We start from the raw sequence: 13,241 nt of genomic DNA on the forward strand, positions 1-13,241 counted from the left end.
CTTCTTCTTCTTCTTCTTCTTCTTCTTCTTCTTCTTCTTCTTCTTCTTCTTTTTAATTAACGTATAATGTATTATTAGCCCCAGGGGTACAGGTCTGTGAATCGCCAGGTTTATACACTTCACAGCACTCACCGCATAGCACATACCTTCCCCAATGCCCTGTGCAGCTTCTGTCACTCTCTCCTACCTCCCCCCATACACACACTCCATTACTAAGGGTGCTACCTCCAATTTCCAATTCTCTAAAAGGTTTGAGGGATAATGATGAAATTTCAGTATTTTTTTAAAAAAGATGAAATTTCAGTATTTTAGAAATTAAGCTATTCGTAAGTCATTGTGAACCATGAGAAGTGACTCCCACCTTCATGATTTTTTTTAAAACATCTATCTAATTTGAATCTCCCTGATGACTAGTGATGATGAACATTTTTTCATGTGTCTGGTAGCCATTTGTATGTCTTCATTGGAGAAGTGTCTGTTCATATCTTCTGCCCATTTTTTTTTTATATGATTGTCTGCTTTGTGTGTGTTGAGTTTCAAGAGTTCTTTATAGATCCTGGATATCAACCTTTTGTCTGTACTGTCATTTGCAAATATGTTCATCATCACTAGCCATCAGGGAGATTCAAATTAAAACCACATTGAGATACTACCTTACACCAGTTAGAATGGCCAAAATTAGCAAGACAGGAAACAACGTGTGTTGGAGAGGATGTGGAGAAAGGGGAACCCTCTTATACTGTTGGTGGGAATGCAAGTTGGTGCAGCCACTTTGGAAAACAGTGTGGAGATTCCTCAAGTAATTAAAAATAGAGCTTCCCTATGACCCTGCAATTGCACTCCTGGGTATTTACCCCAAAGATACAGATGTAGTGAAAAGAAGGGCCATCTGTACTCCAATGTTTATAGCAGCAATGGCCATGGTCGCCAAACTGGGGAAGGAACCAAGATGCCCTTCACAGACGAATGGATAAGGAAGATGTGGTCCATATACACTATGGAGTATTATGCCTCCATCAGAAAGGATGAATACCCAACTTTTGTAGCAACATGGACGGGACTGGAAGAGATTATGCTGAGTGAAATAAGTCAAGCAAAGAGAGTCAATTATCATATGGTTTCATTTATTTGTGGAGCGTAACAAATAGCATGGAGGACAAGGGGAGATGGAGAGGAGAAGGGAGTTGAGGGAATTTGGAAGGGGAGGTGAACCATGAAAGACTATAGACTCTGAAAATCAATCTGAGGGTTTGTTTTGAAGGGGCTGGGGGTGGGAGGTTGGGGGAACCAGGTGGTGGGTATTGGAGAGGGTATGGAGCACTGGGTGTGGTACAAAAACAATGAATACTGTTACACTGAAAAAATAAAATAAAATAAAATAAAGGAAAACTGAAATTAAAGTGAAGTAAATTAAGTGAAGGAAAAAAAGAAATCTATCTAAGCAAGTGCAGCCAGATAGGAAACTGAATTCAGATATAATTCTTTCAAAGGTAAATTCAGACATCCATTTTGGCAGAGAGTATATATAGTCATTCTGGGAAGCCGAAAAGAATGAACTGAAAAACTTTCTGGAATAAGTTTTAGAATTCATTAAGAAAAGTTTCTCAATGTTTTAGTATGATAATGACCTGCTTTCTAAAAAGAGGGTTAGAGGGACGCCTGGGTGGCTCAGTTGGTTAAGCAGCTGCCTTCGGCTCAGGTCATGATCCCAGCGTCCTGGGATCAAGTCCCACATCGGGCTCCTTGCTCCGCAGGGAGCCTGCTTCTCCCTCTGACTCTGCCTTCCACTCTGTCTGCCTGTGCTCGTGCTCGCTCACTCTCTGACAAATAAATAAATAAAATCTTTAAAAAAAAATAAAAATAAAAAAAATAAAAAGAGGGTTAGAATGTGAGGTGTTTCCCCAGATTGTCTGACCTGATGTAGAATTCATTTGGGAAACTCTGTCTGGTGATTCTGCCTAAATGACAAAGATCTGTCTGGCCATTTAAAGCCAAATGACCCAGAGGGCATATTTTCACACGGCACATAGTACATATGTACGTGTGTTGATGCCCAAGAAGCCAAAATAAATTTGTGTCACAATATTTATGGATTTGATCAAAGCTGTTAGAGTATCTTTTAAAAAACCACACGCACACACACACGCATATGCGTGTGCACACACACACGCATACATGCACACACACAGAGCTACCACGTTTCTTATATTTTCAGATTCTATCTTCTGATGATATGAATGACAACCATAATCTTGTATTCAAGCAGCTTACATGTTTAACATAATGTGTTGTTGGGTTTCATAAATAAAACTCTCATGTGTTGGGTTCTTTTTTAAGATTAAGCAACACCATACTGTTGCCTTCCATCAGATTGGTAGAGAGATATATTCCTAGCACTACTTAAGGTTATCAGCAAATCTTTGGGTTTTCTAGTTAATAAATCAAAATTCAAGCTAGACTGAGCCAATCTCATTCTGATTGGGCATGCTTTATGTCGTTCAGTACATGTAGCATGGGGTCTCCTTGAGTGCCCGTTAAGTATAGTATACTACAGCGTTTGAGCTGCTGTCAGTTGAAATGTATTGAAAAGAGGTATTTCTGTGTCTTGCAGTAGCTTCTTGTCAAGAGTGTTTCTAGGTGATCAGTTGAAAAATAACATCTCGGGACGCCTGAGCGGCTCAGTTGGTTAAGCAGCTGCCTTCAGCTCAGGTCATGATCTCAGGGTCCTGGGATTGAGTCCCACATCCGGCTCCTTGCTTGGCAGGGAGCCTGCTTCTCCCTCTGCCTCTGCCTGCCACTCTGTCTGCCTGTGCTTGCTCTAGCTCCTCTCTCTCTGACCAATAAATAAATAAAATCTTTAAAAAAAAAAAGTAAAAAGATAACATTTCAGTAAATCCCATTACCCTCTGGCATGACAGCTCTGTGAAGAATTCCTTGACACCATCCTAGCTACTAAGCACTCAGCACTGGGCTCAGTATAATACACATCCTTATTTGAGTGTCTTCTACATAGCACACTCGGATGCTATAAACCTGCATGCCTACCATTGACGCTGTATCCTCAGAATGCCCTCGAAGAAACATGGGTGTTCACTTAAAATGCTTTTTAATGAACAGAACTTCGTGATTTTTGACACCCACCTAAAAGGGAGAACTGTTGATTGTTCTCTCCATCAGAAAAGTTCTGATGTAGAGGACGCTATAATAGTAGAAAGAATATATCTGTCTGCTAATCAACTATCAGTTCCTCTTTATTTATAAAATCTAAATGTTTAGAGCTTGTGAAGAGGAATGAAAGCTCATCCCCACTGAGTATGAGAAAGAAAAGGAAAAGAGAACATTTGGGCAGGGTAGCAAGCTAGTTGGGTGGTGAGAAGGGGAAGGGTGATGATTCCTTCTCCCGGTGAATTAGGGAAGCATGACTTCCTTCTCTGTAGTTGCCTTGGAAATGGCAACAACGGTGTTGTGTGTGTGTGTGTGTGTGTGTGTGTGTGTGTGTTTAGTGTGTGAACAGTTACAATAACTCAATAAAATGCTCTGTTTCCTCCCTATCCAAGGATTTCCTGCTACAGATATTTACTGTATTCCGAATATTGATACGCCCAGAGATGTTTCCAAAGGACTGGACTGTTATGCGCTTGGTGGCTAACAAGTAAGACTTTTAAGTTGATGATAACTGCAGCTTGTTATATGGAGGGGAGGAGGTACAAATGATTCTTCTAGTTTGATCTCCAGTTGGAAAGTTTGTAAGTCCTGGGATTCTTTTTCTTTGTCTCTGAACTAACTTCTCCCATTTGAAAAATATATATATTACTATTTGTTTTAAACAGGTGAAACATTAACATAGTTCAGAAACCAAACAATACAAGAAGAGTGTACATTGAGAAATCCTCCTCTCACCTATTTTATTCATCCCTTATCCCCAGCCTATAGTTACCACTTTTATTACCTTCTTGCATGAACTTCTGGTGTTCCTTTATAGAGAGCCTGGCAGGTAGCTTAATATATACACTATTTTGCATGTTGCTCTTTTTTTTTTTTTTAAAGATTTTATTTATTTTATTTGACAGACAGAGATCACAAGTAGGCAGAGAGGCAGGCGCAGAGAGAGAGAGAGAGAGAGAGAGAGGAGGAAGCAGGCTCCCTGCTGAGCAGAGAGCCCGATGCGGGACTCGATCCCAGGACCCTGAGATCATGACCTGAGCCGAAGGCAGCGGCCTAACCCACTGAGCCACCCAGGCGCCCCTCATGTTGCTCTTTTGCTTAAAAATCCTGGCACTCTTTCCACATTAATACGTAGAAAGCCCCTCATTCATTTATGTTCCTTTTTTTCTTTTATAGGCATATAATGTTCTGTTGAATCGGTGTACCATCATTTATTTAACCAGCCCTGTTGCTGGACACTTGAGAATTTTCTAATCTTTCTTAATTCATTTTAACTCAGCAGGATACATTAAGCATCTACCATGTGCTCAGCACTAGGAGTAAGATATGATCCTCAAGTTGGACACATGAAGATTGAAGTTCCTTTTATACAGCCAAGAAATATGGCCAGTAGAGAGCCGAAAATAATGCTGTCAGCAAAATTTAGATCTAGAGAAGACATTCGGGGAGATATTGACATAAAGTTGAATCTCTGAAGGTTGGCAAAATTAGCTTGTATTAGGCATATCCAGGGGGGAGAAAATGATCAGAGTCAGTACTTGAAGGAGTAGGAGCCAAGAAAGGAGATTAGGCAGCAGCCTGAATGTCAGGAACCTTCCAGGAGAGTGTCATGGTGGTATCTGGTCTCATGCTTCCTGTCTCTGTCACCTCAGCATACAGAATGAAGGTGAAGTTCTTTAGGAAACTGAAGTACATTATGACCACACTCATAATGTACTGTTTCATAAACATTCTTTCCTTCAAGTCTACATTTGCCTGCTTCTCCTTCTTCCTCTTGTCCAGCCCCAAACATCCTCATATTCAAGATAAAGGTTGTATTCTCCAGGTATCTATCTGTAGACCAAAGATACCATATGTCCTCCCCAGATGCCAGGTATGATGGTGGTAAGAGCCCCAGGAATGTAGGGTTGGATTTTGATAAGATACGCCTAATATGGCTTCTGCTGCAGTATACATTTATAGATGTGGAGGTGTTAAAACGAAGTGTTAAAAACTTGTGAAGTAACAAATAGTATAATATGGCATATTATATTTTACATAAGTACAGAAGCAGCTTTTCCATGTTCAAGACTAATTGAAACTCTTGAAATAGCTCTCTTTAGAATTTAGCATATTTAGTTGGATATCTGTGAGTAGAATCAAGTATCTTTTCATCTGGATATCCGGCTGCCATAGGTTTAAAGGAAGCTATTGGTCATGTATCTGGCCTTATTACCAAAGATCTAACATTCTAGGTACGTGCAGAGGGCTCTGAAGTGGTCCAGGGAGCCAGTTGGGAAGAGGTCCAGGCTGCTGACATCACCATCACACAACATCATCATGTGGTCATTATGCCTGCCCTGTGTGCAGAGGGATGTTTTGACTTGAATTAGAATATTCAATGGCAAAAATTCAAACCAAAAATAAATTTGACATTTTGTTCCTTATCCACACAGGCTCTGCTTGAGCTTCCTGAAAACCGTGACCACAATGTGCCTTTTTAAAAATTAAACACTGTCTCTTTCTCTCTCTTTCTACCTACCTAAAAATCTCTACTTCATTTATAAAGATTCATGGTCACACAAATGAGTAACAGACTTGGAAGTATAGATTCTGCTTTTGAGTAAATACCTCGTGTTCAAGATCTTTATCTACAGCGTTAACCAAACAGGAGCATGGGTTAGTTTAGAATGAGCTCTGTGTAATACGTCTAAGCAGAAGATGCTCCCAAAGCAAACCCAAGAAAAAGGCCATCAGCCTTTGCTAAATGCAGTAACATCATGCTCTTGCCACTCCAGTCAGTGGTGATGAGAAATGGGCACTGTTTTTCCACTGGTGATGGCAAGTCCGATCCAATTTGGAGAGAGGACTCCAGGGTCTGGTAGAGAACACCTGCCAAGTTGGAACAGACACTGTTCTGTGCTGCTCTGCTTCCCACTCTTCTCCCCATGCAAACACCCTAGCCATTTCCCATTCAAATTATGAAACCATGTAAGATTTTTCTTGCCTTATGAATGCAGTATTTTCTAGAATATACTAGAAATCCATAAAAAAGTATTAGCCACTACTATACTGGTTAAAAGGTAAATTTCTGAAAGATGTTAAAGATATTTGAAATATGTTAAAGAGAGGGGCGCTCAGTCGGTTGAATGTCCAACTCTTGACTTTGGCTCAGGTTGTGCTCTTGGGATCAAGCCCTGTTTGGCTCTGCTCAGCAGGGAGTCTCCTTCTCTCTCTCCCGCCCCCCCCCCCCCCCCCCCCCCCCCCCCCCCACGCACACACACTTGGGCGTACTCTAGTCCACTCTTGTTAGCTTATATTGAAAAGAAAACATCATTTGCTAAACTGTAGAAGCAAGGGCTAGATCCACATCTCTGAAGTTTACCACCTTTCTTCCATGGTGCTTTTTTTTTTTTTTTTAAGATTTTATTTATTTGACAGAGATCACAAGTAGGTAGAGAGGCAGGCAGAGAGAGGAGGAAACTAGCTCCCTGCTGAGCAGAGAGCCCGATGCGGGGCTCGATCTTAGGACTCTGCGATCATGACCCAAGCCAAAGGCAGAGGCTTTAACCCACTGAGCCACCCAGGTGCCCCTCCATGGTGCTTTCTTAGACAAACATTTGATCAGGGCCCCTCAAAGAGGCATTTTTACCCAAACTCCCAATTGTACTGCCCACTCTGTGCTTAATACGTGTCAAATTGATAGTAACTAGCTGAAAAGTCACCACTGCCCTACCCTTAAATGCAACTGAATAGCTCATCCCTCAAAATACGTATTCTTTGATGTGTTGGTCCTTTCTTCCCATTTTGAAGTAGGTTTATTTTTTATTTTTTTTTTAAAGATTTTATTTATTTACTTGTCAGAGATAGAGGGAGAGAGTGCAAGTGAGCACAAGCAGACAGAGAGGCAGGCAGAGGCAGAGGGAGAAGCAGGCTCCCTGCTGAGCAAGGAGCCCCATGTGGGACTCGATCCCAGGGTGCTGGGATCATGACCTGAGCAGCTGCCCAACCAATGAGCCACCCAGGCGTCCCTGAAGTAGGTTTAAAGCCTTTAACTTTCATCTGTAAACTATGTTGTCCAAGTCCTGTGGCTTGCCTGCTTTATGTGAAGTTCTACCAAAAGCTGTGACCAGACACTTGATGATTAGTATGGTCTTGTGTTTATTTCCACCTGAATGTCCAATATTGGGCAACACGGTAAGACTGTCCAGCCTAACTTGCTCAAGGATGAGACATGTGTCTCTCTTGCTTGTTTGCAAAGCTATATTATGCCCACTGTTAAGTTCTTGGTAGATGTTTCTGATGAGAACAACTGCTCAATTTGAGAAAGAAGGAACATAAGGGAGATGAAAATTAAGTACCAAAAATACAGGACACTTTGAGACAAGCTTCTCTCCACCCCCTTCCCATACACATTGCAAAATATAGTACAAAAATAAAGTCACAGCTTTATACATTTTCAAAGAGATAAATCTTAGACTTGCTTACTGAGGAAGGTAAAATATTCTGGCCTTACAGTTGAAAGTTCAGGCCCTTATTTTCTTTATCTTGTGTGCATGTTGGCTTCAAATGTAGCATACATTTTCTTTTGTGCTTTTGCTCACCAAACACTGAATTATGTAGTTGACTATTACCTTCAGCTAATTTAGCTTTCAAATGAGAGGAGCGTTGCAAATAGGTAATTTATGGGATCCAAAGATTCTTAGGGAAGGTCATTCATTTATTTACTGACCCATCGATTCAGCAAATATTTTTTCAGTGTCTAAAGTATAAAATAAATGCCGTACAGATAGAGCATAGTTCTTTGAAGATGTTTATGAAAGAAAATTTGTTCTGAACTGGGATTGGAAGCCTCTTTCATTAGGATATAAAACTTGAGCTGAAAGCCAAAGGAGGAGTTAACAGGCAGACAGCAAAGGAAGAATCTTCTTATCAGCAGGAATAGCTTATACAAGGGCCCTGTGGTCAGAGTAAATATGGCACATTCAAGGAACTGAAAGACTGTTAGTGTGGCTGGAACATGAGGCAAGAAGGAACCTGTAACGATGAGGTTAGAAGAGGAAAATGGGGCCCAAATATAGGGAGTAGAGAAACATTAAAAGAAACCAAGAAGAGGGCACTTGGTTAAGCATCTGCCTTTTGCTCAGGTCATGATCACAGGGTCCTGGGACTGAGCATCACATGGGGAATCCCTGCTCAGTGGGGAGTCGGCTTCTCCCTCTCCTGCACTCTGCCCCAACTCATGTGCGTGCTCTCTCTCTCTCTCTCTCTCTGAAATAAATAAATAAGTTTTTTTGTGGGATTTTTGTTTGTTTGTTTGTTTTTTAGAAAAGAGGGAGAGAAACCAAGAAGGACCAGTTAGGAGCTTAATACAGCAATCCAGCTAAGATGTTAATGGCTTGAACAGGTAGATTACAGTGAATGTATTAAGACTGATATTGAAGATCAAGGTAACATAATTTGCAGATGATGGGATGTGGATGGCAGAGAAAAAAATGGAAGATTTGCCTTTAGAATTTTGGCCTGAACAGAAGGATGAAGGCTGGTGCTATTCACTTGGGTGGGGAGATACCAGAGGAGAAACTTTGGGGGTGGGGCAGGTGAAGAGTCTTGGGTAAAACAGGAGTCTGGAATGCTCCTAGATATCTTAGTGGAAACAGAAGAGGAAGCTAAACCTGCTTACATGGAGCTGAGGGGAGAGGTTAGGGCTGGAGATGCGCCTTGGAGGGTCACCAGCCTATGGATGGTATTTGAAGCCATAGCACTGAATGAGAGCACCAGGAAGAGAGCAGATTAAAAAGAAAAAAGTACTTAGGACAGGGCTGTAGAGCATGCTGCCATTTTAACAGTCAAGACATGGAGAAACATCTAGCCAAAGAGACTGAAAAGGAGCAGCCCATGATTTAAGATGAGAGCCAGCAGAGTACCATGTCCTGTGAAGAAGGTATTTATTTCATGAGGGAAGGAGTATCAAGAGCTGCTGGAGGTTGGAGATGATGAAGACTGACAGTTGCCCCCGGATCTGGCAGTGGAGTGGAGATAGGGATGACCATAACATGTGCTCTTCCAGGGCACTGATGGAGGAGGAAGCCTTCTTAGAGTGAATTCAAGAACAGCTAGGAACTGAGAAAGTGAAAACAGCTCTTTAGAAGTTTTGCTGTGGAAAGGGGCAGTGAACTGGGGATCTGGAAGGAGTTGAGGGACGAGGACTCTTTTTAAGATATGGAATAACATAGTATTTTGGCTTACAAATAGGCATGGCTCAGCAAAGACAGAAGTACTGATGCTACTGAAGAAAACAGGAATAAGTGAAGGAACAAGTTGGGCAGGGGAAGGGAGTGGGGTTGGGACAAGTGCAGGATAGCAGTGTGCCTGTTGAGAACTGCCGGTTCCCTCTGCATGAGCAGCTTGCCTTGGAAAGGCAACCAACCACATCGGCGTGCACTTTAGTTTAGCTGGCATTGCTTTTTGCGGTATAACTTTCTCAATGAACGAAGTGCCACACTTAGAGTAGCTCTGATCTTGTGCACACAAAGAAAGCTTGGCCTTAGCTAGGAGCCTTGGCCCAGGAACAGGAGGGAAGACAGAATATGCGATGAAAAGTGGGGAGGTTGAGCAGCTAATCTGCTGAGTACCCATGAACACCGCTAACCCCTCTTTTTTGCTGTAGGTGGTGGTGTTTTTCTATTAGGGTAATAATCCTTGAACAATTTACTGTCTAGGGAGAGATAAGATACTGATTTTTACCCGGACTATCCATTACCCAGATGAATGTGCCGAACTTAAATAGCGACAGCTAATATTTACAAGAACCTCCTGCGTACTCCATGTCCTGGTGAGTTGTGAGGAGCTGGCAGGAAGAATGAATCCAGGAATGAGAGGCTTCCTTAAGATCTGAGCCCGATGGGCTAAAACTGAGCCCGTTGACACATGAGTGACTTTCTGCTGGTACTGCTCACTGGAGAAGGTCAAGGGAGTTTTTAAAATCCCTAAATCTCTCTGTTTCAGTCTTTTCTTGTTCTTCCTCACCCACGCGGCATGCTTCCTTGACTAAAAGCACAATCACTCCATTTCCTGCTTCCATTTTGGCTTACACTGTGCCCTCGCCTTGGAGTGCCTTCAGTCCGTTCTTCAAAATAGCTTTTAAAAAGGCATAAAATGTTTTACCAGCTTCTCATTTTAGAATTACCTAGTACGCAAATAAGTACAACAAAGCGTAGGTTTAGATATAGTGGTGAGGCTACAGTCATTCAGTAAAACTGACTGTGGGCTAGGCCCTTGGTGAAGCAGTGGTTCACAAGGCCAGATCTCCAAAGGCCCCCAACGTCACTGCTCTCCTAGTTCCAACCCTTGGCTGTCTTCTCCTCCATCTGTGACACAGTCCCCAAAATGAGACAGGTTGATCACATGCATTAGAATTGTCCCATTCAGGGTGCCTGGGTCGCTCAGTGGGTTAAAGCCTCTGCCTTCAGCTCAGGTCATGATCCCGGGGTGCTGGGATCAGGCCCTGCATCAGTCTCTCTGCACGGTAGGGAGCCTGCTTCCTCCTCTCTCTCTCTCTCCACCTACTTGTGATCTCTCTCTGTCAAATAAATAAAGAAACAAACAAAAATCTTAAAAAAAAAAAAATTGTCTCATTGGGCCCCCTCTGGAGCTCACCAGGCCATCGGCGGCGGTAAGGCCCTGAAGTCTTAGAAATCCCCCAGATGATTTTGTCAATCACGCTAAAGCTTGTGGACCACTAGCTTAGATCAGTTCCCTGAATGGCCTTCAAGGATTTGCCTTTGCCCCCAGTGTCTTTGTGTTGATTTCTCCCACCCCTATTCATCCACCAGGTTGTAGGGAAGTTGTTGTTCTCCACCATTAGAATTCCATAGGGTTTCAATGTGTAAACATTAGTCTTGTTGAAACCCAGTTTCTCCACAAGCTGCTTCTCCAAGTCCAGGTCTAATCTGTGGAGGCGGCCTTTTACTTAAGCATATTATCAGGTCCAAGTAGTTTACCACAGACAAATTAAAAGTAGATGAGATTTCAATAGCAGGGAGATAGCCTTGCCTCAGAACTTTCTAAATGCCAGAATGAGGTGGCAGCTGAAAATCTTGAAGCAAAAATTTTGGTTTCCTGTGCACCAGTTCCTCTTTCATGTGTAAATTTTGTGGTGCTGTGCCCATAGATGAAGGTTGTGGGAAGTCATCCTTGTGCCTACACTTCTGTGGCAGCCATCAGTCATTTGACCATTTGTAGTAACAGATTGCAAAGCTTTCTTGGCTATGGAAGTAGAGTGTTGGGATTTGAGATGTCCTTATATTCAGAAACTGAGTCATGAGTAAAAGAATAAAACCAAAGGAGCCACATGGTTTTGGAAAAACTGGAACAAGTAAAGAAAGATCCCTAAACACCCCAGGTATTGACCACAATGAAGGAAAAATAATGTACAAATGCCTTTAGCTGGCTTGGAGCCTGTGTGCCCGGATCCTGACTCAGTGCTGAGTTACTGTACAAAGCTCTGGGAGCTGCCTTCGTGACTTGAGCTGAGTGTTATAAGCATAAATGCAAAGCATTTGAAGTAGACTCACTTTCCGTCCTTCTAGTTCTGAGAAGTCTTGTTTTTGGAGGTCTTACCTCTCAACATATCAAACATATTAAATAGATCCCCACACCGCATTTTACTGAAGAGAGAAAGTGAAAAGCAATTTTTACATTTTGCTTTTTAAGTTATTGGCCTGTGAGTGAGTCGTTTAACTCCGTTTGCTTGTGATTTCTCAGCATTTCTGTATGTTTAGGAATTCCTGTGAAGTTGTAAAAGGTAACCTATCCTTTTTTTTTTTTTTAAATATAATAGACGTCGCCTAAATATGAAATTGGACAAGCAATGAAATAAGTAATGTTGTATTCTGTGGACATGCAATGAACTTAATTTTAGTTGTTATTTTGCAGTTTTAAAATTTGGTCCCATAACATTTTTTCAGGTCTTTGCATTTTCCAAAGCTCCTCCAAAGATCATGGTCCTATGCCCTGTACCTCTTGGTGCCTAAGGATGACACCGCCTTCGTGAGAGGACAAGGTGTTCAATCTAGAACAAGGACTGCATTCCCCATTTAAGAACTACCAAATATAATGACTGGCATGGAATTCTAGAAGCCAGGAGAATGTGAGGCAGAGTTTGTTGGAATGTGTTTCTGGCTTAGTCCTCTGAAGAGCCTTGCTCTTCAAAGGGTGGACCAAGGATGACCAGCAAGAGCATCCCCTGGAGCTTGTTAGAAATGGCAGTGTCTCAGGCCCCACCTTAGGCCTACTGAGGCAGAATCTGAATTTTAACTTAGATCACCAGGTACCCACTAACGTCTGAGAAGCACCACTTTGTCTAGAGAAGTGTTTCTCGGTTCGGGGTGCACCTGAGAATCACCTGGGAGTCCTGACACTCCTGCTGTCCAGGCTGTACGCCAGTCCCTTCATTAGCATCTCTGGGGGTATCTCTCTGTATTTTAAAGGCTCCTGGGTGATCCACAGAGCCACTAGGTTAAGACTCACTGGGTGACAGTGAGGCCAATAAGCTGTGGATGTTGTTTGTGTGTTTGGGACCCAACATATAAATAACAAATGGGTCATCTTTGCTGTGGAATAACCTTCTTACTTGGAAGGTTGAATGTGTTGGCCGCTTTCCCGGACATTAGGTCCAATAGTCTAAATCCCAGATATGTCCTGTTTCACTACCACTGGATGCTCATCCAGTTATGGTTATGGGCCTGCTATGGTTATAGGCCAGAAAGTGTTTTTTTTATGTGATACTCTGGCATAGTGGGACTGGGTATATTTCTCCATTGAATACCAAAGCAGAACATCTGTGCTTAGAACCCTGTGTTAAGGATGAACTACTTCCTCCTTGCTAGCATTCCATTATCTGATAATTAAGCTTTAGTTTCATAATGTAAGTTTTAGAGAAACTACTTTGGGAATTTTAATGATTTCTTCAGTTATCATCATTGATTTTGCTAGTGGCTATGGAAAATTGCCACTTAATACTGTTACTTGCAGGTGATTTATCTCTTTAATAGGATAGTCACTGATGATGTCTCCTGTTTGAGGTGGGAGTGGAA

The 13,241-nt window shown here is 42.1% G+C and overlaps 1 protein-coding gene across 3 annotated transcripts in view; it reads left to right on the forward strand.

Annotated features, from left to right (window-relative positions):
* Positions 1-13,241, forward strand: part of DOCK4 (dedicator of cytokinesis 4) — a 431,767-nt gene that overhangs the window by 337,931 nt on the left and 80,595 nt on the right. For all 3 annotated transcript variants that reach the window (XM_059396554.1, XM_059396556.1, XM_059396555.1), the window contains exon 27: positions 3,558-3,652. In XM_059396554.1, coding sequence (XP_059252537.1) covers positions 3,558-3,652 — 95 coding nt within the window. The remainder of the gene's footprint in view (positions 1-3,557; positions 3,653-13,241) is intronic.

Source organism: Mustela nigripes, chromosome 4, assembly GCF_022355385.1.
Source record: "Mustela nigripes isolate SB6536 chromosome 4, MUSNIG.SB6536, whole genome shotgun sequence".
In the NCBI taxonomy this organism is placed as follows: Eukaryota; Metazoa; Chordata; class Mammalia; order Carnivora; family Mustelidae; genus Mustela; species Mustela nigripes.